The sequence below is a fragment of the Xylocopa sonorina genome, chromosome 3, assembly GCF_050948175.1.
Source record: "Xylocopa sonorina isolate GNS202 chromosome 3, iyXylSono1_principal, whole genome shotgun sequence".
NCBI lineage: Eukaryota > Metazoa > Arthropoda > Insecta > Hymenoptera > Apidae > Xylocopa > Xylocopa sonorina.
In genome coordinates, this window is record NC_135195.1 from 12,288,635 (window position 1) to 12,309,673 (window position 21,039).

The 21,039-nt window shown below is 30.3% G+C and overlaps 5 protein-coding genes across 7 annotated transcripts in view; 3 read left to right on the forward strand and 2 right to left on the reverse strand.

Moving 5' to 3' along the window:
* Positions 1–21,039, reverse strand: part of LOC143433614 (WD repeat-containing protein 55 homolog) — a 128,482-nt gene that overhangs the window by 34,996 nt on the left and 72,447 nt on the right. The gene's annotated exons all lie outside the window — the stretch shown is intronic.
* Positions 136–2,123, forward strand: LOC143433621 (serine/threonine-protein phosphatase PGAM5, mitochondrial). Its single transcript, XM_076911056.1, has 5 exons — positions 136–388; positions 825–1,003; positions 1,137–1,351; positions 1,458–1,588; positions 1,816–2,123. Exons 1-5 carry the CDS (start codon positions 222–224, stop codon positions 1,964–1,966), a joined length of 843 nt encoding a protein of 280 aa, XP_076767171.1. The 5' UTR covers positions 136–221; the 3' UTR covers positions 1,967–2,123.
* Positions 2,157–3,540, reverse strand: LOC143433616 (uncharacterized). Its single transcript, XM_076911049.1, has 2 exons — positions 3,407–3,540; positions 2,157–3,291 (listed from the first exon to the last, which is right to left on the reverse strand). The coding sequence occupies exons 1-2, from the start codon at positions 3,427–3,429 to the stop codon at positions 2,163–2,165; spliced, it is 1,152 nt and encodes a 383-aa protein (XP_076767164.1). The 5' UTR covers positions 3,430–3,540; the 3' UTR covers positions 2,157–2,162.
* Positions 4,325–13,196, forward strand: Svr (Carboxypeptidase D svr). Its single transcript, XM_076910993.1, has 15 exons — positions 4,325–4,911; positions 4,996–5,237; positions 5,319–5,474; positions 5,560–5,735; positions 5,852–5,999; positions 6,137–6,231; positions 7,826–8,325; positions 8,474–8,950; positions 9,052–9,323; positions 9,836–10,010; positions 10,224–10,609; positions 10,712–10,853; positions 10,966–12,436; positions 12,544–12,720; positions 12,884–13,196. Exons 1-15 carry the CDS (start codon positions 4,453–4,455, stop codon positions 13,018–13,020), a joined length of 5,013 nt encoding a protein of 1,670 aa, XP_076767108.1. The 5' UTR covers positions 4,325–4,452; the 3' UTR covers positions 13,021–13,196.
* Cysrs (cysteine--tRNA ligase, cytoplasmic) lies at positions 14,770–19,259 on the forward strand. 3 transcript variants are annotated; one of them, XM_076911030.1, is made up of 10 exons: positions 14,770–14,953; positions 15,729–15,923; positions 16,013–16,355; positions 16,697–16,837; positions 16,917–17,127; positions 17,264–17,733; positions 17,817–17,961; positions 18,144–18,352; positions 18,423–18,797; positions 18,886–19,259. In XM_076911030.1, the coding sequence occupies exons 2-10, from the start codon at positions 15,745–15,747 to the stop codon at positions 19,012–19,014; spliced, it is 2,202 nt and encodes a 733-aa protein (XP_076767145.1). In that variant the 5' UTR covers positions 14,770–14,953; positions 15,729–15,744; the 3' UTR covers positions 19,015–19,259. The 3 variants fall into 3 exon arrangements, with proteins under 3 accessions (XP_076767145.1, XP_076767144.1, XP_076767146.1); XM_076911029.1 differs by lacking the exon at positions 14,770–14,953 and adding an exon at positions 15,407–15,628 and having other exon boundaries at positions 15,720–15,923; XM_076911031.1 differs by lacking the exon at positions 14,770–14,953 and adding an exon at positions 15,580–15,628.

A 21,039-nucleotide genomic window follows, 5' to 3' on the forward strand; every position in this document is an offset into this window, starting at 1 on the left:
AAGCGCTGAAACTAGTCGAGCATTAGTTTCAGTATTTTCCGCAGAGATGGCATTAGTAGTTTTTCAGTAGTTTACTCCTACTACTTACCACTCTCCTTGAAGGGTTATGTGATTTGGTTTGTTGTCTGGGTAACACTTGCACAAGATCGCGCATGTTGTATACACGGGCAATATTGGTTTAAAACATTAACAAAAATTGATCGTGACAATTTATTGCGGCAATGCCTGTTCGCTTGAATTTTAAAAAATGGATCGTTGGATTTGGTGCCATAGGGAGTGCAATGCTTTTTTATCCAAATGACGATGATCATACTCAATCGTCGCAGAAACAGAATTCTTGGATAACATCTCCTTCGTCTTGGAGCAAGTGGGATCATAACTGGGATAGGTTATATTCTTAATTAATATTATAATACGGAAGTATATAAAAGTAAAATTCAGAACGTTATTAATTTCATAAGCTTAAATTTACACGTATTGTATATTTAAAATCTATTTCTTTTTTCTTACTATTTTAGTTGAATAAGTGACAGTATATGTAAATGATTTTCTATTAGTAAATACGTTATATATATACATGTACGTGTATGAAAGTTACATCTTCTATATAAACCAATTATTAATTATATTTTTATGTACCAGTTATGAAAGATTATCTTATTTAATATATTTTTATAAATAAAATATATCTACATAAATTATGTCTTATTCTTTATTTGTACATAACTACGTCTTTAATAATAAATTTTCTCTTTATTTATTTATGTAAAGCAATTTTTGTATTTCACTTTTGATTAATTACAACTTTTTGCATATATTTTCAGACGACATCCAGAATGGTTAGCAAATGTAGCAAATTTAGATAATGATATTAATCAGGAATCTCGTAAAAAGAGGTCAATTAGAGCAAAATCAAATGTGAAGCATCATATAATTTTAATTCGTCATGGGCAATATAATACACAAGGCAAAGCAGATTCAGATCGGACGCTTACAAATCTCGGTTGGACATTTTATATATTTTATTTAGTTATACATATAAATTTAACTTTAGTTTATATGATCTGTATATATTATAAAGTATAGTAATTATTTATGTACAATTTTAATTATAAAATTTGCAAACTGTTATAAAGGTAAACAACAAGCTGAAGCAACAGGAAAGAGATTACAAGAATTAGGATTACCGTACTCTTTGATGGTACAATCAACAATAATTAGAGCCAAAGAAACTGCTAAAATTATAGAAAAGTATCTTAAAGATATAACAGTTGCAGAAGATTCTGTTCTCAGCGAAGGTATGCCAATTGCACCTGATCCACCAATTGATATGTGGAATACTGAAGTAGTTGTAAGTATAATACATAATTATACGAATTAAACATTTATTTTATATTTGCAATAAATTGGTACTTGAAAAATTTAATATAATACAGTATCATATTAATGTATTTCAGGTTTATGAAGATGGACCTAGAATAGAGGCTGCATTTAGAAAGTATTTTCATCGTCCAGAACCTAGTCAAGATAAAGACTCTTACATTATTCTTGTTTGCCATGCAAACGTTATTAGATATTTTGTATGCCGGTAAAATATTCCTTTATATATTTTATTTATGTATTTTCATATGCTATTCACGCGCTATACTCTTCTTTCCAAACTGAGACTAAAATATGATGTACAAATAGTTCATTTTATTACAACTTTAGCTTTTATTTAGCTGCAAAACAAATTAGTAAATTTCACAAACTAGTACGAAATCATATACGGTATCCTTTATAAAATCTAATTACTGTTATTTATGATTGTTTTAGGGCATTACAATTCCCACCTGAAGGTTGGTTACGTTTAAGTTTGAATCACGGAAGTATTACATGGATATCTATTCGCCCCAATGGAAGAGTAACATTAAGGAGTTTAGGCGATAGCGGACATATGGGGCCACAACTCATTTCGTCTTATTAGAATTAAATTATATAATTTATTCATTCATGTAATAACAAAATACTTAAATTCTACATTAATTTATAATGTGTTGAATAGAAATAGAATATTTGTATCTCTTCATTTTGTTTGTAAAAAATATTACAACTGAACTTTTTGATAAAAAATTTTACACACACTATAATTAATACATTTGTCAATAATTACATACATTTAACTACGCAGCTGATGTTCTCATGGCTTTTCTAGCATAATACCTTTGGAGTGCTGCTTCAAATGCAGGTCCAACTGTTCTTTTTTCCCAAATTTTGGATCTCTCTCTTTTCTCTGCTTCTATCTTTGCTTTTGCGCTTATACTTGCTTTCTCAGCTTTTTCGGCTTCATCATTGCTCTCACAGTTTTCTGATGTTTTTTCAATGTTCTTAGAATTTAAAGTATTTTCTGCTTTACTTTCATTAAATGTTTTCTTAGCTTCAATATTTTCAATGCCTTGTTTTTGCCTTTTAGCATCTGGTTCTACTTTATCAGATTCCCCTTCAATATCTTTATGTTTTTCAGGTATAATAGTTTCCACTTTATTTTCCACTTTTTGTTGAGATTCAGTATCCGTATCACTATCTTCTTCTATTACTCTTTGTCTATATTGCCTATTTTTTTTTCCTTCTTTACATTTGATTTGCTCCTTACTTGATGTAGTGGTATTTGTATTTTTATTACTTATGCCTTGTGAATCATTATCTGAATTAATATTGTCATTTATATTGTCTTTAATTTCAGATTCCTCAGAAGATTTAACTGTCTGTTGATACAAGTGTCTATAAAACCCTGAAATATCTTGTTGTTTCTTAACATCTGTAATAGCTTCTATTCTATCCATTTCACTTTCTTCTTCTTCCATTCTCTTAAACTCTTCCAATTTTGCTCTGTAAGCAGAAGTGACAAAACTTTCTTTATCTGCAAACATTTCCCCCTCTGCCTCGCGTTCTTTTTGAACCATCCTCTCTATCCTGTATTCTTGTTCTTTTTTTCTTCTTTCAGCAGCTTTCAAAAGATTCTGAATATACCTCGGTTTCTTTTTCTCATCACTTACAGCTTTTGACTGTTCTTTTGTTTTTTCCATGTCATCGTATACTTCATCATATTGGAATATCGTTGGATCCTCCTTCAGAGCTTTTTGCATGTTTAGCCTTGTCTGCCTTTTAATTTTATTTTTCTCTCCTTCGGCTTGAAGAGCTTTTTTAACCCAATCAGTACCATCCTCTTCATCTGAGTCATTGTTATCGCCAAACACATTACTAACTTTTGGAGTAATTGCTTGTTGTTTTTTTGGTAAAATTAAACCATATCTGAAATTTTTCAGGGGTTATTGACTTTTTATCCTTTTTCGTATCAATTTGATATACTTTAATGTCTATATTATATTATATACATATATTGTAAAAAATATATTGTAAAACTTACTGCTTCTCCTCTTTGTTCGACATATTTTGTACATGTACAGTAATATTTTATAAAATATTACAATTTTTTATTAGATTACATTGAGTACTGTACAATATTTTAGTCTTCTCTTTGGCTCAAGCAATCAACAACTGCTTAAGATCATAACCTTAACCTTTTAAACTTTTTTTTTAAATATTTTAAAACAAATTGAAATGCAGTACGCACGTGCTATATATTTATAAAAGAAAACCAAAAATTATTTAAACCAAAGACTAACGATCAATATTACAATATATTACTTTAACAATGTTAACCTAGCTCAATAATTTATTTCATATTAATCTTAGAATTTAAAAAATGTTCCTAAACAGTTCTTTTGAATTAAATTTTTATACAAATTATGTAAATTATCTTTTACTTTTATTATATATAGTTGTACGAACAATTTTTATTTTAATTATATGCATTTTACAACAATTAAAAAAAGTATCAGCAATTTTTTCAATTTTATACCTATATAAATATAGGGACCGTTATAACGTAGGTATATATGTATTAATGGGTATTTCCATGAGTATTCACGAGAATAGAGGAAAAAGATTTTACTATTGATATGGAAAATACATACTATCTTCACACAGTATAGTTTACGTACATTATGCACACAACTAAACGTTTTTTTCTCATCCGTATACATATATATGCATTAGTATACCTATATCTATATATACACAGGGTGATTCATTCAAGACGCAACTATGCGTGTGAGCAGCATTATTTGAAGTTATAGCCAACGTGGGTTTCGTTTTCGCTTAACATCCCCCTGTATACGCACGTAGTTATATATATATATATGTGCTTACATAAAGTACATATACATACTAGTATATATCGTTCTCAGTAATCTCCTACTCTCCTATCTTACTCTGCCCACGCTCGTAGTTGCGGACGTCATCAGTATGTTATATAGACCGTGTACGGATATTGTATATATTCCCTTGTGTAGGATGTCTTGCTGAAGTTAACAAATTTCTTACGTTCTTACGCAAATAATATACTTAAATATGGTACAAACAGGTGCTATGTTTAATACCGTGCTCTTTATTTTCTTATTCGTTGGAGTTATTAACGGCTTTGCAATAAACTCCGAGAACAAGTTAGAAGAAGATTTTATCATCCCACAATACACACATTATAATGAGCTGCAACAGTTGTTGAATTCATTGGTTGAACAATATCCGAATTTAGCGAAAGTGTTTTCGATAGGCAAGTCTGTGGAGGGTAGAGATTTGTTAGTTATTGAAATTTCTGAAAATGTTAGAGAGCGAAAATTGTGCGAGCCAATGGTAAAGTATGTTGCTAACATGCATGGCGATGAAGCTGTTGGTAGAGAATTATTAGTATACCTTGCTCAATATCTTTTGCATAATTATGGAAAAGATGAAAGAGTTACAAAATTAGTGAACGATACCGATATCTTCCTTATGCCAACGATGAATCCTGATGGTTTTGAAACGTCAGAGGTAATATTTCTTTTTCATGATTTATGTTAACATGCATACTTGTATGTATACTTAAAAAAATATGTACAATATTTATTACTTTAGGAAGGAAAATGTGAATCAAAGCTAGACTTTTCTGGTCGTGAAAATGCAAACCATATTGATCTAAACAGAAATTTCCCAGATCAGTTTAATAGGAGAACTAATCATCTTAGAGGTGGTAATATATTAGCTGGGCGTCAAAATGAAACAATAGCTATGATGACATGGATTGCTACAGAACCGTTTGTATTGTCGGGAAATCTTCACGGAGGTGCTATTGTAGCAAGTTATCCTTATGACTCAGGGTAAGGGAATATAACATTTTTATGCTTAATGAAGTTTTATCCAAGAAATTGTTAAACTTTCACAATGTACTCCTCCTTTAGCACATCGAAACACTGTTGTATCGAAAGTAAAAGTCCAGATGATGAGTTGTTCAAATATCTAGCACATACATATGCAGACAATCATCCACAAATGCGAACAGGTAGCGCATGTTCTTCAGATGTTTTTCAAGGCGGTGTTACTAATGGAGCATATTGGTATGTAATGAACACTTAGAGATTCCTTATTCTTAAAAAGTATTTACGAAGAACAAGTGTTATGAACATTTTTTTTGTTATTAAGGTACGAAGTTATTGGAGGAATGCAAGATTTTAATTACGCTCATTCCAATGCATTTGAGATAACGTTTGAGCTTAGTTGTTGTAAATATCCGAATGCATCCGATATGCCAGAATACTGGAAATCAAATAAAGAATCTCTTATAAAATATCTTGAACAAGCACATATTGGAGTAAAAGGTTTTTCTATATTTATTAAGAGTATTGATTGTAATGCACAAAATATCCATTTCTTGCAGTTGAAATGAGTACAGTAATATTTCCAAATAATCTCAGTTTGTGTTTTACAATTTTAGGACTTGTCAGAGACATAGATGGTCAACCAATAGAAGCAGCAGCTATCATTGTGCACGGAATAAATCATAATGTTTCAACTACACATCGTGGAGAATATTGGCGTTTATTACTGCCTGGAACTTATTACATTCATGCAGAAGCATGGGGGTGAGTCTATGTGTGTGTACTTAGTATTGTATTAGAAAATGTTACGTTATTTCATTTATTATTACAGTACTTTGTTTAATACAAGAGAATAGTTGATATTTGATTTATATGTATTCTTCATCTGTTTGTAATTTTAGGTACCAACCAAGTGAACCGAGAAACATAGTAGTAGAATCTGGTGAACCCATAATTGTCAATTTTACTTTAAGACAGGATACTTATGATGATCAAGGTAATCCAGATGCTCATTTTCTTCGTATGCTCTCACTCCCTAACCTGTATCCTGCACTATATAAACTAATACCATCTTATGGTGATATGAATTATTAATTAAATTTGTTTACAATATTTTATTACTTTTTTTTTATTAATTTTTTGTGGGTAATATTTATTAACTTGTTTCCCTACATTTATATCAAAATTTTTTATTTTTTTATAACTTTTTTATTTCACCATTCTATCACGTTTATTATTTTCATTTTAGAGCACTGATATGATCACGACTCCAATATCGTTATTACTCATCCCTATACATTTTACTGTACTTTTATATTTTTATTATTAGTACAAACAAGTATAAAAAAGATATACACAAGGTATGGAGAAAAATGTCAGATTCTTATCTACAGAAAAGTAACTAAAAATGATTTAGTATTCGTATAGTTGAAATATGAACATGTAAAAAAAGATATATATGTCTACATTTTCTTACTAGCGTCACTTTTATGTTTATATTTATTTGTTAAATTTTTTATTATTTCTTTTTAAATTCAATTATTACATGTTAAATATGAGAATGCAAAACGATAAAATTTAGGTAGAATAGTTATATCAGTTATACGGAATTACAGTGAGTTTATAATTTTTTTTAATTAATTTAAATATTTTGTAAATCTTAAGTGGAATTGTACGTGTAGTATAGAAGATGAACATTACTATACACTAAACATATCTCTCTATAACACTCATATATTTTAGTGTTGAGCAATTTTTACTCGAACAAATATTTATAAATAGAAAAATGTACTGTGATTTATTTTTTCTTTGAGATTGCCCTCTTTTATATTGATGAGCATTTGAACATGAACAAATATGACATTAATGTTTTTAAAAATTATTATAATAACTTAAACCCTTTTTTATATATTTTTAGAACAGTTTTATTACATATTTATTATAAAAATCAGTTTAAAATTTTACAAGAATGAAAAATTATATATGATATATAAAATTTTCGTTTTTTACTTAGTTTAGTTTAAGTTATATAACGATCATTTTTTTTTACAAAATGAAGAAGATATACGAAGTGATACATGAAATATATGAAAAATATATCCATACACTTTTAGTATGAACTATAAATATTTGTTATGTAATTCTAACAATATTGATAGAGAAATGTAAAACAGTGAACAATGTCTTATGATTATATTTGTAATTTGATGTATAGTATAATATAAAATCACATTGAATGTATATCTGAAATTAAAAATAAAATATTATATTTGCTTCAAACAGTGAGTTACTTTTCTCAAATGTTTTCCAGTCATTTCCTATAATTTTTTAATGCCCATTAAATAACACTTTAAATATTATTATAAAATATTATTGTATTGTTTCTCCTCTTATTAGTTTTTTGTCTTTTTCTCTGTACCTTGTATTATAACTAGTCATGTATTCTGAAAATCTGAAATTCCATATATTTTGTAACTTATTTTTAACTTTTCGATTTTGATGAATATAATTTGGCATATGCCCTTAATTATTTAATACAGCATTTTTAGCTTTGAAATGGATTTTTACATGATCACTTTATTGATTTGTAGGAAAGTTAGTGTCGGATAAAGTTGAGGATATTACAAGACAACTAGATAAATATGGTTTTTTCCATAATACAGAATTCAAGCATCACAATTATGTAGAGATGGAGAAATACTTAAAAGAATTACATTTAAATTATCCAAATATTACAAGGCTTTATAGTATAGGACAATCTGTCAATGGGCGTGAGTTATACGTGATGGAAATAACACAGAATCCTGGGCAACATAGCCCAAATAAGCCTGAAGTAAAATATATAGGAAACATGCATGGGAACGAAGTGGTTGGCAGAGAAATTTTATTGTTATTGTTAAAGTATCTTTGTGAAAACGCGGAAAGCGATGAAAGAGTTACGAAAATATTAGAAAATGTAAGATTGCATGTAATGCCAAGCATGAATCCGGATGGTTATGAAATTTCGAGAGCAACGGAAATGATTGGAAGAGGAAACGCTAATGGTGTTGATCTCAACAGAAACTTCCCTGATCAATATGAAACGAATGATGTATGAATTTTAATTTCTTTTACTATTTTAATTTTTAATGTATCTCATGCGCATTGAATCAAAATTGAACACTGCGTGTTTCGTTTCGATTCATCATTTATCAACTTTCATTGCTTTTACCTTTTTGTTATATCTTTGTGTGTTACAGTATAACAAACAACAAGAACCTGAGACACAAGCAGTAATGAAATGGATCGCTAGTATCCCGTTTGTACTTTCTGCTAATTTCCATGGAGGAGCACTGGTAGTAAATTATCCATATGATAATGAACCGGATTATACAACTCATGCTGAGAATCTAAGTCCGGATGATAAAGTTTTTAAAGCTCTTGCGTTAGCTTACTCAAATGCACATCCTCGTATGCATCTTGGTGAACCGTGCCCTTCATTTCTAAATAGCCGATTAGACTCTGTGCAAAATGTGCTGGAAAAAAGTTTTCCAAATGGCATAACAAATGGAGCTGCTTGGTATTCAGTTAGTGGAGGCATGCAAGATTATAATTACGTTCATAGTAATGATTTCGAAATCACGATCGAAGTGGGGTGCACGAAATATCCAAAAGTAACTGATTTACCGGACTACTGGTTACAAAATAGGGAATCTCTTTTACGCCTTATCGAAATGGTATTTATAGTTATATACATATAAATATATGGTGTTCATTTAAAAATGTAAATAATTAATGATCGTTTTTGTCATTATAACGAAATATTTTGCTTACATAGTCTCGTAAAGGTATACATGGAATAGTACGTTCATCAATTGGAAATCCTATACCTCGTGCAAAAATATCTGTGGAAGGAATTAAACATGACATCTATGCAACTAATAATGGCGATTATTGGCGTCTTTTAGTTCCGGGCAAATATAACATTACAGTTAGTGGGGTAGGATATGAATCTCAAACACAAACTGTAATGGTACCGGATGGTGTCGGTATTGGAGAAGGAGAAGTAACATTGGATTTCACATTAATGCGAGATGATCCAGAACACTGGTATAACTATATATTACATATAACACATATATTATATATTACATAGTTCGTTATAATCTAAAAAAATAGGAGTGGAACACACTTTAATATAATTCTTATGAGTATTACAATTTTCAGAATAATGATACTTGTGTGTATTTGAATGTTTGGGATTGTATTTGATAAGAAGTTGTGAAAATTTCATTTTATGGAGAAATTAAAAAATTCTACAAAAGTAAATATTCTAGTATATTATAAACAAACATGTTGAAAGTGATAAAGTAAAAAGTTATCATCTTATTTAAATAGAAACAGTATGGATAGTTAGAATAATGCTTTTTGTTAATTAGTATAGCCATTTTGTGTTTTTTAGTCATTTTGTACTTAAAAATACAGAAATTTTAATTAAATGTGTCTTCCTTTCTATAAAACACGCAAAAATATATCATTTAATTTCTTAATTTAACATATATTTGTATTTTAATTTTTAATAACAAATTATATGCCTAAGTAGTTATAATTTTCAATTTTAGGTCATCTGCTTACGATTTCCGACTAATAGCAAATTTACAAAATGTTTACTTAAATAATGCTGAGTTAAGTGCTAGATTTAGCCAGTTAGAAAATCATCAGTTAAACACTGCAGAATTTCAAGCTGGAGAATCATTAGTTAGTATGGCTATTCATTCTCTGAAAGTGACACATAATGTAAGTATATTTTTACAAGAAATACAATAGGCAGAAAAAGTTATTAGCATAGATGTATATTTTCAGAATTAAGTATCATTAAATAATAGGAAATTTAATATATTTAGGTCCTAATCAATTAATTACGATGGTGTTAATATTTTTTATACCTATATTATGTATATTTTATTTATCAACATTGTAAAACTAAAGATTAAAATTTATTAATTGTAGGTAGGTGGGCCAGAGGAAAGAAAGTTTCATATTGGTTTAATTGGTGGATTATTTGCATCTCAACCACTTGGTAGAGAAATGCTGTTACGATTGGCCACTCATATTCTCATGGGGAATCAAATTGGTGACCCTCCAATACAAAGAATATTAAATGATTCCGTGCTACATTTTATACCTGGCATAGATCCAGGCTTTGATAACATATTAAATTCTACAGATTGTAATCCTATTGTTTACGACGAAATAGGCAAAAGATTGTTAACACAAAACGATAGTACTGTTAATTCTGATCAATTAAATACAGTTACTAATGCATTCAGAACAATGCTATCTGATGAAAGATATGATGCAATAGTACTGCTAGGGAGTGGAACACTTGAAGTTGGGTAATAATTAAAACTTTCGTATAAATATTAAAAGCATGTATATATGTTTACAAATGTCTTGCATAATTGCTATCATGAAATTTTGGATTGCTTTTATTTTAGTTATACAGATGACAGTTTGAATGTGTATAAAACGTTAGCCAAAAATTATGAATATTCAATACACAAAGAAGCTTGTAATGTTTTTAGTAAAGATTTCATAAATGTACAAAATTACATTAAAAGTCAATATAACATATCGGTAGTAAGTAATATATCTTTATATTACATAAAATCATTTTTTTTTCTAATATAATCTTACACATTAGTGTTATATTGTTTTTCTATTATTATACACTGATCACTTACATTTGCAGATAAGCATCAACATGGCTTGTTGCAAGTATCCGCTTTCAGGATCTATTCCAACTATTTGGCGTGAAAACTTATTGCCTTTGAAGCAACTAATTAATGGCCTCACAACTGGCATTCGAGCAGTAATAACAGACGTTGATCATGTTCCTTTGAGAGAGGCTGTCGTTACGATCGGAAACGATACTTATCATGTATCTAAAAATATGGCTTACTTTAAAATTATTCTTCTTCCTGGTGAATACACGCTAACAATTTTCTGTGATGATTATATCGAGCAGTCTGTGAAAGTTTCTGTAAATAATGAAAGAATAACTGATCTTTCTATCAAATTAATAAAACGACACGTGGAAGAACCAAAACATGAGAAGTATGATAATAATCAAGAAACAAACATCGTGAATCAAGTTTTGACTAATTTGAATAATAAATATTCGCATCTATCATTTTTACATACTATTGGAAAATCACAAAAAGGAACTCGCATCATGTGTTTAGAGATTGGGACTGAAAGTAATTACAAACGCGTTGACCGTCCATCCATAGCATTCGTGGCTGGTATATCGAATGGTGAACCATTGACTTCTAAAATTTTATTGCGCCTTGCTACATACTTACTAAGCCATTATCAGAAAGACAGCAGAATCACAAACTACATAAATAAATTTACGATATATATTGCACCGGATTTATCCCAAAATTCAAACAGTAGTCAATCTTGCACATCATCCATTGTGGATAATTTACAATTTCCCATAAATAGTGAATTAAATACTGGAGCAAGTATGATAATTGATTGGTTTAAAGATATTAATACGGTGTTAGCGATTAATTTGAACATTGGTTCGCTACACGTTGAAATTCCGTTCGCGACAAAGTATGGGACGGATTATAAAACGGATGACGATGATGTACTACAGGATCTTGCATTATTATATACAAAACATAATGTCCACATAGATCCCAACAATCCACAATGCAATGATGATTTAAGTACCAACGTTAATAGTGTTATTTACGGTGATAGGGGTATAGCTGGAAGAAACGAACATTCGTTAATGGATTACCTCTATTTAAATACAAGTACGTTATTAATGGACGTATATATTACTTGTTGCAATTGGGATGATGCAGCAAACGTATGGGATGATAATAAGGCCAGTTTATTGGCAGTTATAGAGAAGCTTAATCAAGGAGTAAGAGGATTTATTCTCAATGAGAATAATCAACCAATTGAAGAAGCTACTTTAACATACAACAGGTCAATGCATCATGTAAAAAATGGAGTGAATGGAGCTTACTGGCTTCTGTTTGAACCTGGCACGCATGTTATAAATGCTAGCGCACCTGGATATATATCGCAAACCAAAGTGTTCACGATACCGGATGTGCACAATGTTTCACATTTAATATTCAAGCTAAAATATAATGATAAATTTTTGGGAATGCCTCGAATTGTCTTCATTTTACTTATAAGTAAGATTCTCTATATTTTTATGAAACATGCTTACAGCAATATAAATTATAATATAATGTAATAGCAATGAGCTATTATAGCATAAGTATAGCATATTATTTTATAGGTACTATATGTTTTGCAATTATTGCACTGTCTATTTTTATTTGTGCCAACTGTAAGTCTTCCAAGGAGGCGCAGAAACATAACTGGAGAGAATACGCGTTTAGTTTACTTAAAGACGGTACAAGTTTTTTTGATGACGACGAAAAAGAAATCGAAATATTTAGAAGACCATTAAAAAGTGAGTATTGATATTTTTATTCATTCGCTCTGGTGGCATTCACTCCGGAAATAATCACTATTAAATGGTTATATACATAGAGCAGAATATATTTAGTGAGAAAAGTCACTACTATGCAGGCAATTTAAAATTATATTTTTATTATTAATACATATATTTCTAGAACACATCCAAACAGATGAGATTACAAAACCATATTTTGATGATGATAATATGTCTAGTTCCGATGATGCCAGCGACTTAGAATTTATTAGACCAGGTAAAGAGTGGGAAGAGGAGGCAGCTAAAGAAAATAGATAATACTATTACACATGTAAATTATATAAAATAAGAAAATGATCAAAATCACGGGTTTACATGCAAAAAATTTGTAAAAACTACTAACAAAAACTACTTACATATAAGTATACTACAATGCCAGAGCATAGCTTTGTTTGAATCAAACGTTCAAAAGTAATTATGTCTACTTAATAACATCTACAATAGTTAAAACAAAATGTTATTTTTAAAAATAGGCAGTCTCTCTTTAATAAATTTAGATTAGTGAAAATGAAAGGAAAAAGTAAATAATATTGAGAATTCTTTTATGTACAGACGGTATGATACTTAAAATAATCTAAGTATAAAGCAAGATACGCATACATATATAATTGAAAGTTTATATATTTAAAATTGTGATGAACTTTGTTCTCGACAAGGAATGATATTTGTTAAAGAAAATATGATCGATATTTTATGCATATTTTTATACATAGTATAAGATTAACGTTTTATACAGAAAAATATAAATTATACATTCCAAAGTTTTTTTTATACATTATTTATACATGCATGATTTTAAATTTATTGAGAGTATATAAAAATTGATGTAAATTTCAAATATATTTGGAGTATACGTTTTATGCATAATATCGAATTTGTAAAAGATAATAGAATTAAATAAATAAATATGTACCATATTTTTGTGCTTTCCTAAAGGCTTTTAAAATATTAACACAAATATTTATTATAATAATCCAGACAACACAATAAATCACATAACACTTCAAAAGACACCAGCTGTTCCAGTGCTGATACCGAATGTTAAAAATGACAAAACTAAACAGTTTATTCATTTTAATTCTAAAATAAATTAACATGAAACAAAGGTATAAGATTATACTTGTTTCTATTATTTTTTATAATCTAACTCGATACAGCGATTGTTGATTGCAAGTGAGAATGTAAGCTATTGTATATTTTAGTGGTTTTATTGTAATTTATTTTATATTTCCCGCTTCAGAGGTGAGAGAGAGAAAATGCTATAAGAAAGAGTGGGACAGATGATACTGACCCTACTCTGGAACCCCTGGTGCCATCTCTGTGAAAAGTGCTCAAACTGGTCGCACATAATTATCGACAGTGAAGTGAACTACTGAAGAACTACTAGCGCCATCTCTTGGAGGGGAGCTGAAACCAGGTCGGTAATTAGTTTCTGTATCCTCCGTAGAGATGGCGCTAGTAGTTCTTGAGTAGTTCACTTCGCTGTCGGTACCGCTGTGTGACCAGTTTGAGCACTTTTCACAGAGATGGCGCCAGGGGTTTCAGAGTAACGTCGATACTATCTGTCTCACTCTTTCTTATAGCTTTTCTTATACATCTTTTTCTCTCTTACCTCTAAAGAGGGATATATGCAATAAATTACAGTAAAACTACTGAAATATACGATAAATTACAATAAAACTACTGAAATATACAAGAAACTACAATAAAATTACTGAAGTATACAAGAAACTATAATAAAACTACAAAAATATACAATAAATTATAATAAAACTATTGAAATATTCATCCCGATACATCGGGGAATATATGTTAAATACTTTATGCAAAAGTACGAATAAGAGAAGAAAAATGTATATCACTTATTTAATTCTATATATAACTAATTATTTTTTCATTTATGAAAGGAAATGAAAGCAGTTATGGTTAGTTGCAGTTGTATATTTGCCTAGAGAATGAAAAATAAGGAATTACAGTAGTGTCTATTAAAGAGTTCAGATTTTTAGCTTGTTAAATATCAGCTTTTATCCTTATGAATTTCTGGAAATTGGTGATGCATGTATTAAGTACACTTCTGAGTACCGGCATCTCATTACACCCACAGTCTTTTTCTTTTCCTCATATCGTTTGAAAATACACCAGCCTTGATAACCGTTCCTGATAAGTAACATATTGTGGACATTACAAGCAGGTATTACTTTATCACTAAACTTATAATATCGATAAACAGATAGTGATATATACGAAGATACGTTTACTGTTTTATCAATTAATAATGTCAAAGTATTTTTAAAATCATATTTTAAATCACGAATTAGAGGTTAGAATGATGCAAAGTTTAAATGTCAGAATAAGTATTGTAGTGCACGGTAAAGTGTCTGAATTTTTGTTCTGTTAAGTGTTTACTTTTATTGTCCACCAATTCGTAGAAATAACCTCAGTGTGAGGTTTAAGTGCATTTTCTGTCATAACAAAAGTACAATGTAACCTACTTTGACGCTGCCTGGTATCGCTGTAATTCACTCTTTTCCCTTTCTCTCACACCGCGATATATAACGTGGCATCAGGCATTGTTCCATGCTATTAGAATTTGCAAAAAATTTAGCCATATTATTTCTGGATGGTCTACGTGTCATCCAGTAAAAGAAGTGTACTTGGTTTTTACATGTGTGTGAATATACCTGGATAATTATGTATGTAAAAATAAGTAAAAATTCTTGACAACATTTCAGACACGTGATATTTGACAAATATTTTTCACTTCCTTTGTCTATACAGTATTTATATAAGAATTGTATGAAAAATAACATTGCATGATAACAAAATTTTTTACGTCAAAATAATTTTAAGTGAGAATTTTGGTAAGGTAAATTATATTGCGTAAATATTGATTTTTATATTAGTATAAAGGGATGTAAAAGTGTTTATCTTATAGTTTATAATTCATTGTTTAACAGTGTCTTTAGGTGTCAAAAATAAAAAATGGCAAAGAGATCACAACCATCGTGGGTTTTATCCCAAGGAAAAAACAACTCGGTTCTTAAATTGTACAATAGCTTAACTAGAGAGAAGGAGATATTTGTTCCACAATTTGGGAATCGTATATTATGGTACAGTTGCGGACCTACGGTTTACGATGCTTCACATATGGGACACGCTAGGTAATTCTATTAACTTGTAGTGAAAAATCGTACAAATTTTTATTTGTATGTGTTAATGTATTTTTACAATAATATTTGTTTTTATTTAGATCGTATATATCTTTTGACATATTAAGGCGGGTGTTATCTGATTATTTTGGATACGATGTCTTATATGTGATGAATATTACTGATATAGATGATAAAATTATAAAGAGAGCTAGACAAAATTATTTGTATGAGAAGTATATAGAAAAGACTCATACTCTTGATGAAATTCTGGATGATGCAAAAAGTGTAATGTGTACTTTTGAAGATACTGTAAAGATTACCAATGATGAGAATAAAAAATGTATGCTACAGAAAATGTTGTACAATGTAGAAAAAGCTATTGAAAATCTTGAGAATGCTGTGAAACTAAAAGATGACCATAAAATCAAGGAATATCAAGAAGTATATACATTTTTTAATATTACCAAAGTATTATTTGTACTGTAGAGATAAAAATTCATATCTCTATGTTTGCTTTCATTTTTAAATTGTATTGCGATAAAACTTCCTAAATCAAGTACATGGTTTCTCCAAATTTATTCTAATAGAGATATGGTGTTTCATTCCTCAGTAATGGTATTATTAGATCATGTAACATGTCTATGATGTGTTTAGAACATGAAATTGCATAAGAATTTATAGTCTTGTTATATTAGTTTAGTATTATATGCATTGTTGTCACTAATTTTATTTAACAATTTATCTAAAGACACTATCTGTATTTGTAACTTCTATGGATGCAGCTATTATTAAAAGAAGCCAGAGATCCTTTGGCAGAATGGTTGGACAAAAAGGAAGGGGCAACCGTTACGGAACATTCAATTTTTTCCAAATTGTCACAACACTGGGAAAGAGAATTTCACAAAGATATGGATGCTTTAAATGTAAATTTAAATATATTCTTTGTGTTATTTTTTTATGTACTTATTGTATAGAAAATTTTGCAACTATACATTTTTTTAGGTATTAAGGCCGAATGTTTTGACAAGAGTTAGTGAATATATACCAGAAATTGTAGCATTTATTAAAAAAATTATAGAAAATGGACTTGCATATGAGAGTAACGGCTCTGTATACTTTGATGTTGCAATGTTTGATAAACAAGATAAACATTACTATGCTAAACTTGTTCCAGAAGCATATGGTGATACATCAAGTTTACAAGAAGGGGAAGGTAAAGGGAATCACTTTTTTAAAATTGTGATTTTTACTGGTGTTTAGAGTTAAGAATATTCGAACATTGAGTTTTCATGTACTTAGATATTTACTAAACTTAGGTCTAAATATGTGGGTATATTCCTTTATTTTAGGAGATCTAAGTTCTTCAGAAACTTCTGAGAAGAAATCAGTGATAGATTTTGCTCTTTGGAAGTGTTCAAAGGAAGGAGAACCATGGTGGGAAAGTCCTTGGGGTAAAGGACGACCAGGCTGGCATATAGAATGTTCTGTTATGGCATCTATAATTTGCGGTGAAAGTTTAGATATTCATACTGGTGGAGTGGATTTGAAATTCCCACACCATGATAATGAGATAGCGCAGGCAGAAGCGTACTTTGATAATTCCAATTGGGTTAGATACTTCCTTCATTCAGGTCATTTGACTATAGCAGGATGCAAAATGTCTAAATCGTTAAAAAATTTCATTACTATACAAGACGCATTGAAAAATCATTCAGCAAGGCAACTTAGACTCGCATTCCTTTTGCATTCATGGAAAGATACATTAGATTATAGCGATAACACTATGCACATGGCTATTCAGTATGAAAAGTTTTTAAATGTCAGTATAAATATTTATCGTGTAATATTTAAAAAGCTTATGTATGTATAATGTATTTAAAATTTATTACTCTTATATTGTAGGAATTCTTTTTAAATGTAAAATGTAAAATTAGGTCTTTGGGTACAGAGACGAGTATTAATACGTTTACTAAGTGGACAAATTCTGAAATGGAACTGAATGAGAAGTTTCTTAATGCCAGAGATTCTGTACATAATGCCTTATGTGGTAAGCAAGTATCTATAAAAAACTATAAATGTACAATGATTCAGTGAATTACTTTTTAATTTTAATGATATCAAAAGATCCATTTGCTATGATACATTATTGAAGTAGCACACTTCTGCATCTCCAAGTGTACTGTTGCATCAACTGAACAGTATCTATTTTCATACTTACTTTTATTCTAGATAACATTGATACAAGAGGTGCACTTGATGCAATCAGGGATCTTGTGACACATTGCAATATTTATATGAAACAAGTTAAACAACCGAATACGCTATTGCTTAGAGACGTTGCAGTTTATATTACAAAAATCTTCACTACATTTGGCGCGATATCGTCTTCGCATGATGCCATTGGTTTTCCAGTAGATGGCAGCGATACTAATTTCAATGTAGGTTTTACGTACGATTATTTTTCTTGCATTTATGTTGCGAATCTTTTGTTTATGAATTTCATTTAAGGCCGAAAATACTATTATGCCGTATCTTGAAATTCTGGCAAATTTCCGCCAAAAAATACGAACTCATGCTAAAACGTTGAAAGCTAATCGTATTCTTGAGGAATGTGATGTATTACGCGATGATATTTTACCAAATGTCGGAGTACGTTTGGAGGATAATACCGAGGAAATTTGTAACGTTAAATTAGTGAGTAAAGAGGAACTTTTGAAAGAAAAGGAATGTAAGAGGCAAATGGAGTTGGAAAAATCACTAGAGAAGGAAAGGAGGAAAGCAGAAGCTGCCGCGGCAGCTGCAGCAAAAGAGGCGCTGAAAAAAATTCCTCCTTCTGAGATGTTTAAACTGGAAATAGATAAATATTCTCAGTTCGACAATAACGTAAGCATTTATTAACTGTTTCCTATCGCTTCGAATATCGCGTCACCCATTTCTCACTTAATGAAAAATGATTGTTCTATATATTTAGGGTTTACCAACACATGATATTAATGGCAAAGAAATCAGTAAAGGACAGATTAAGAAATTACAGAAATTACAACAAGCACAAGAAAAAAGATATAACGAGTATCTTATTACCATTCAAAACAGTGTTTAACATTTTTATCTGGATAGTATTAATATTGCAGCGCATTTGAAATGTGATTGTTCAAGAAAGGTTATTGGTTTCACCACTTAAAATATTTATTTTCATGCTATTTTCATGTCATTACATTGTTCATTAATTTATTATTGTTTATCAACGCAGTAATGCTTACATAATATTTATGTCAACGCCTGCGTTTATACACGGTACTTAATCAGGAAAATTCAGTTTATTAAAAATTTCAGTTCTTTTCCAATATTTTCGAAATGTTGAACCAATCGTTGAACGCAGATTTGAAATATTGATCATATCGTTGCATTAAGCTGACAAAAAGGACGTATAAATTTATTAAATAAAGATTACATTTTTATTACTAGTGTCTATTCATTTATGAAAATATAAGCATGTAATTAATTTATATGAATTATACCACTGATAAGTAATTACGAAGAGAATTATATAATTTATTTTTATAGAAATATAAGTTAATAAACAATAGAACAATGAATTTAATTATTTTTATGCAAAATAACTTCAAAGGAGTGACGTCAAGTTGCAAGAAATCTCGCTTTTGCACGTATGCAAAGGGATACGGGAATAAAAAATAATCGAAAGATATCATGCGTACGTACATAACTTAACGATAAAGTCTATGTACATAACATTGTTACTGCGTTGATAATGTACGATTACGGCGCGTACAAAATTTAACGGTAGTGATGCTTCGCACGGCGCGCCGTCATTGGATTCGAGCGTCATGAAACAAAATAAACTTCACACCGTTTCCATTCTACCGGATGAATCTGACACGTGACGCTGCCCATTATTAAAACATAATACCCCTTTCACAATGACGCGCGAGCCGGTGTGTGACAGCTTTATAAATGTAAAAGCGATATAATGCCCGACTTGCGGCGAGGCAAGCCGATATTCATCCCGCATTCAGAGAACTGTGAAAGCGCGAGGTGGGACGAGGCGAACGAGTCGTATATCGCGCGCTTTTCCAACACGGGGAAAACGCCTCGTTCGATAATGTCTTGTACCAAAAATGTAACGGAACAGTTAGAAGAGCCGCTTTAAGTTCGTTTTTGCGCACTACTCTTGCAAATTCATCAAAAATCATTCAATCAAATACAAATCATTTGTAAATTCAAAAACCATTCACTCAAAAAATACATCGTAAGCAAAATTAGAACGGTAGAAATTTCTTTTGGGTAATGTCTAATAGAATGCCCCTGACGCACGGTAACCCTTGATACAAGATAGTTGAACAGATTGTTGGTTGTTGTTTTTACGTAGCAAGTTTTATGGTTTTCATTGATCGATATCAACCTATTAAAAAATTTATTTGCCATTTAGTGGCATATATTAATTATGTTTTTTGAAGTATCTAGAACTTCTAGATTTACAATTAACAAAAGCTTTACATGGCCATCAAGGTTCAAAATTGATAATTTTGTTTCCTCTTTAGGCTTTTCTAAATAAGCTTGATATTCAAATGAAATCACAAACTGCGAGTAGATTTTAGTAGACGGTTTTTCTTTTCATCGCAACGCACAGCGGCATACGAAAAAAAAGCTGAAGAAGTGAGATAGAAGTACATGGATAGATACAGCGAGACAGAGAGAAACGAGCAAGTTGATGTTAACAATGCGTGACGGTTGGCGCAAAAAATATGCTCTCAAATATGAAGTCAAGAGCGACAAAAAAGCAAACAGACTTTTCACTCGAATTCTCTCTTTCTCCCCCCGCCCTCTCACTTTTCCTCTTCCCCTCTCTTTCACCCTGCATTTCTTCTATTCGCGGTGACGCGAATGAATACGTAAATTTTTTTGGAAAACGCCCGATTTCCGCACCCCAAAGTCGAAAGATTTCGATTCTTGATTGACACCTGAATGTTCTCGTATGCATACATAAAGCCACCCTCTTTCACATCGTCGCCCTCTCCTTATCGCTTTTTAGCCGCTTGGCTCCGTCTCATTCGCTGGTTTCTCTTTATCCAGAATCGTAGTTCGGCAACTGTTGTAATTTAACGAG

Coding starts and splice junctions, on each gene's coding strand:
- LOC143433616 (XM_076911049.1), bottom strand. CDS start 3,429: ATGTCGAACAAAGAGGAGAAGCA. Junction 3,292..3,406: donor TCGAACAAAGAGGAGAAGCA/GTAAGTTTTACA, acceptor GAAAAATTTCAG/ATATGGTTTAATTTTACCAA.
- Cysrs (XM_076911030.1), top strand. CDS start 15,745: ATGGCAAAGAGATCACAACCATCGTGGGTTTTATCCCAAGGAAAAAAC. Junction 15,924..16,012: donor TCACATATGGGACACGCTAG/GTAATTCTATTA, acceptor GTTTTTATTTAG/ATCGTATATATCTTTTGACA. Junction 18,798..18,885: donor ATTCTCAGTTCGACAATAAC/GTAAGCATTTAT, acceptor CTATATATTTAG/GGTTTACCAACACATGATAT.
- Svr (XM_076910993.1), top strand. CDS start 4,453: ATGGTACAAACAGGTGCTATGTTTAATACCGTGCTCTTTATTTTCTTA. Junction 4,912..4,995: donor ATGGTTTTGAAACGTCAGAG/GTAATATTTCTT, acceptor TTATTACTTTAG/GAAGGAAAATGTGAATCAAA. Junction 5,238..5,318: donor AGTTATCCTTATGACTCAGG/GTAAGGGAATAT, acceptor CTCCTCCTTTAG/CACATCGAAACACTGTTGTA.
- LOC143433621 (XM_076911056.1), top strand. CDS start 222: ATGCCTGTTCGCTTGAATTTTAAAAAATGGATCGTTGGATTTGGTGCC. Junction 1,004..1,136: donor TCGGACGCTTACAAATCTCG/GTTGGACATTTT, acceptor ACTGTTATAAAG/GTAAACAACAAGCTGAAGCA. Junction 1,589..1,815: donor ATTAGATATTTTGTATGCCG/GTAAAATATTCC, acceptor TGATTGTTTTAG/GGCATTACAATTCCCACCTG.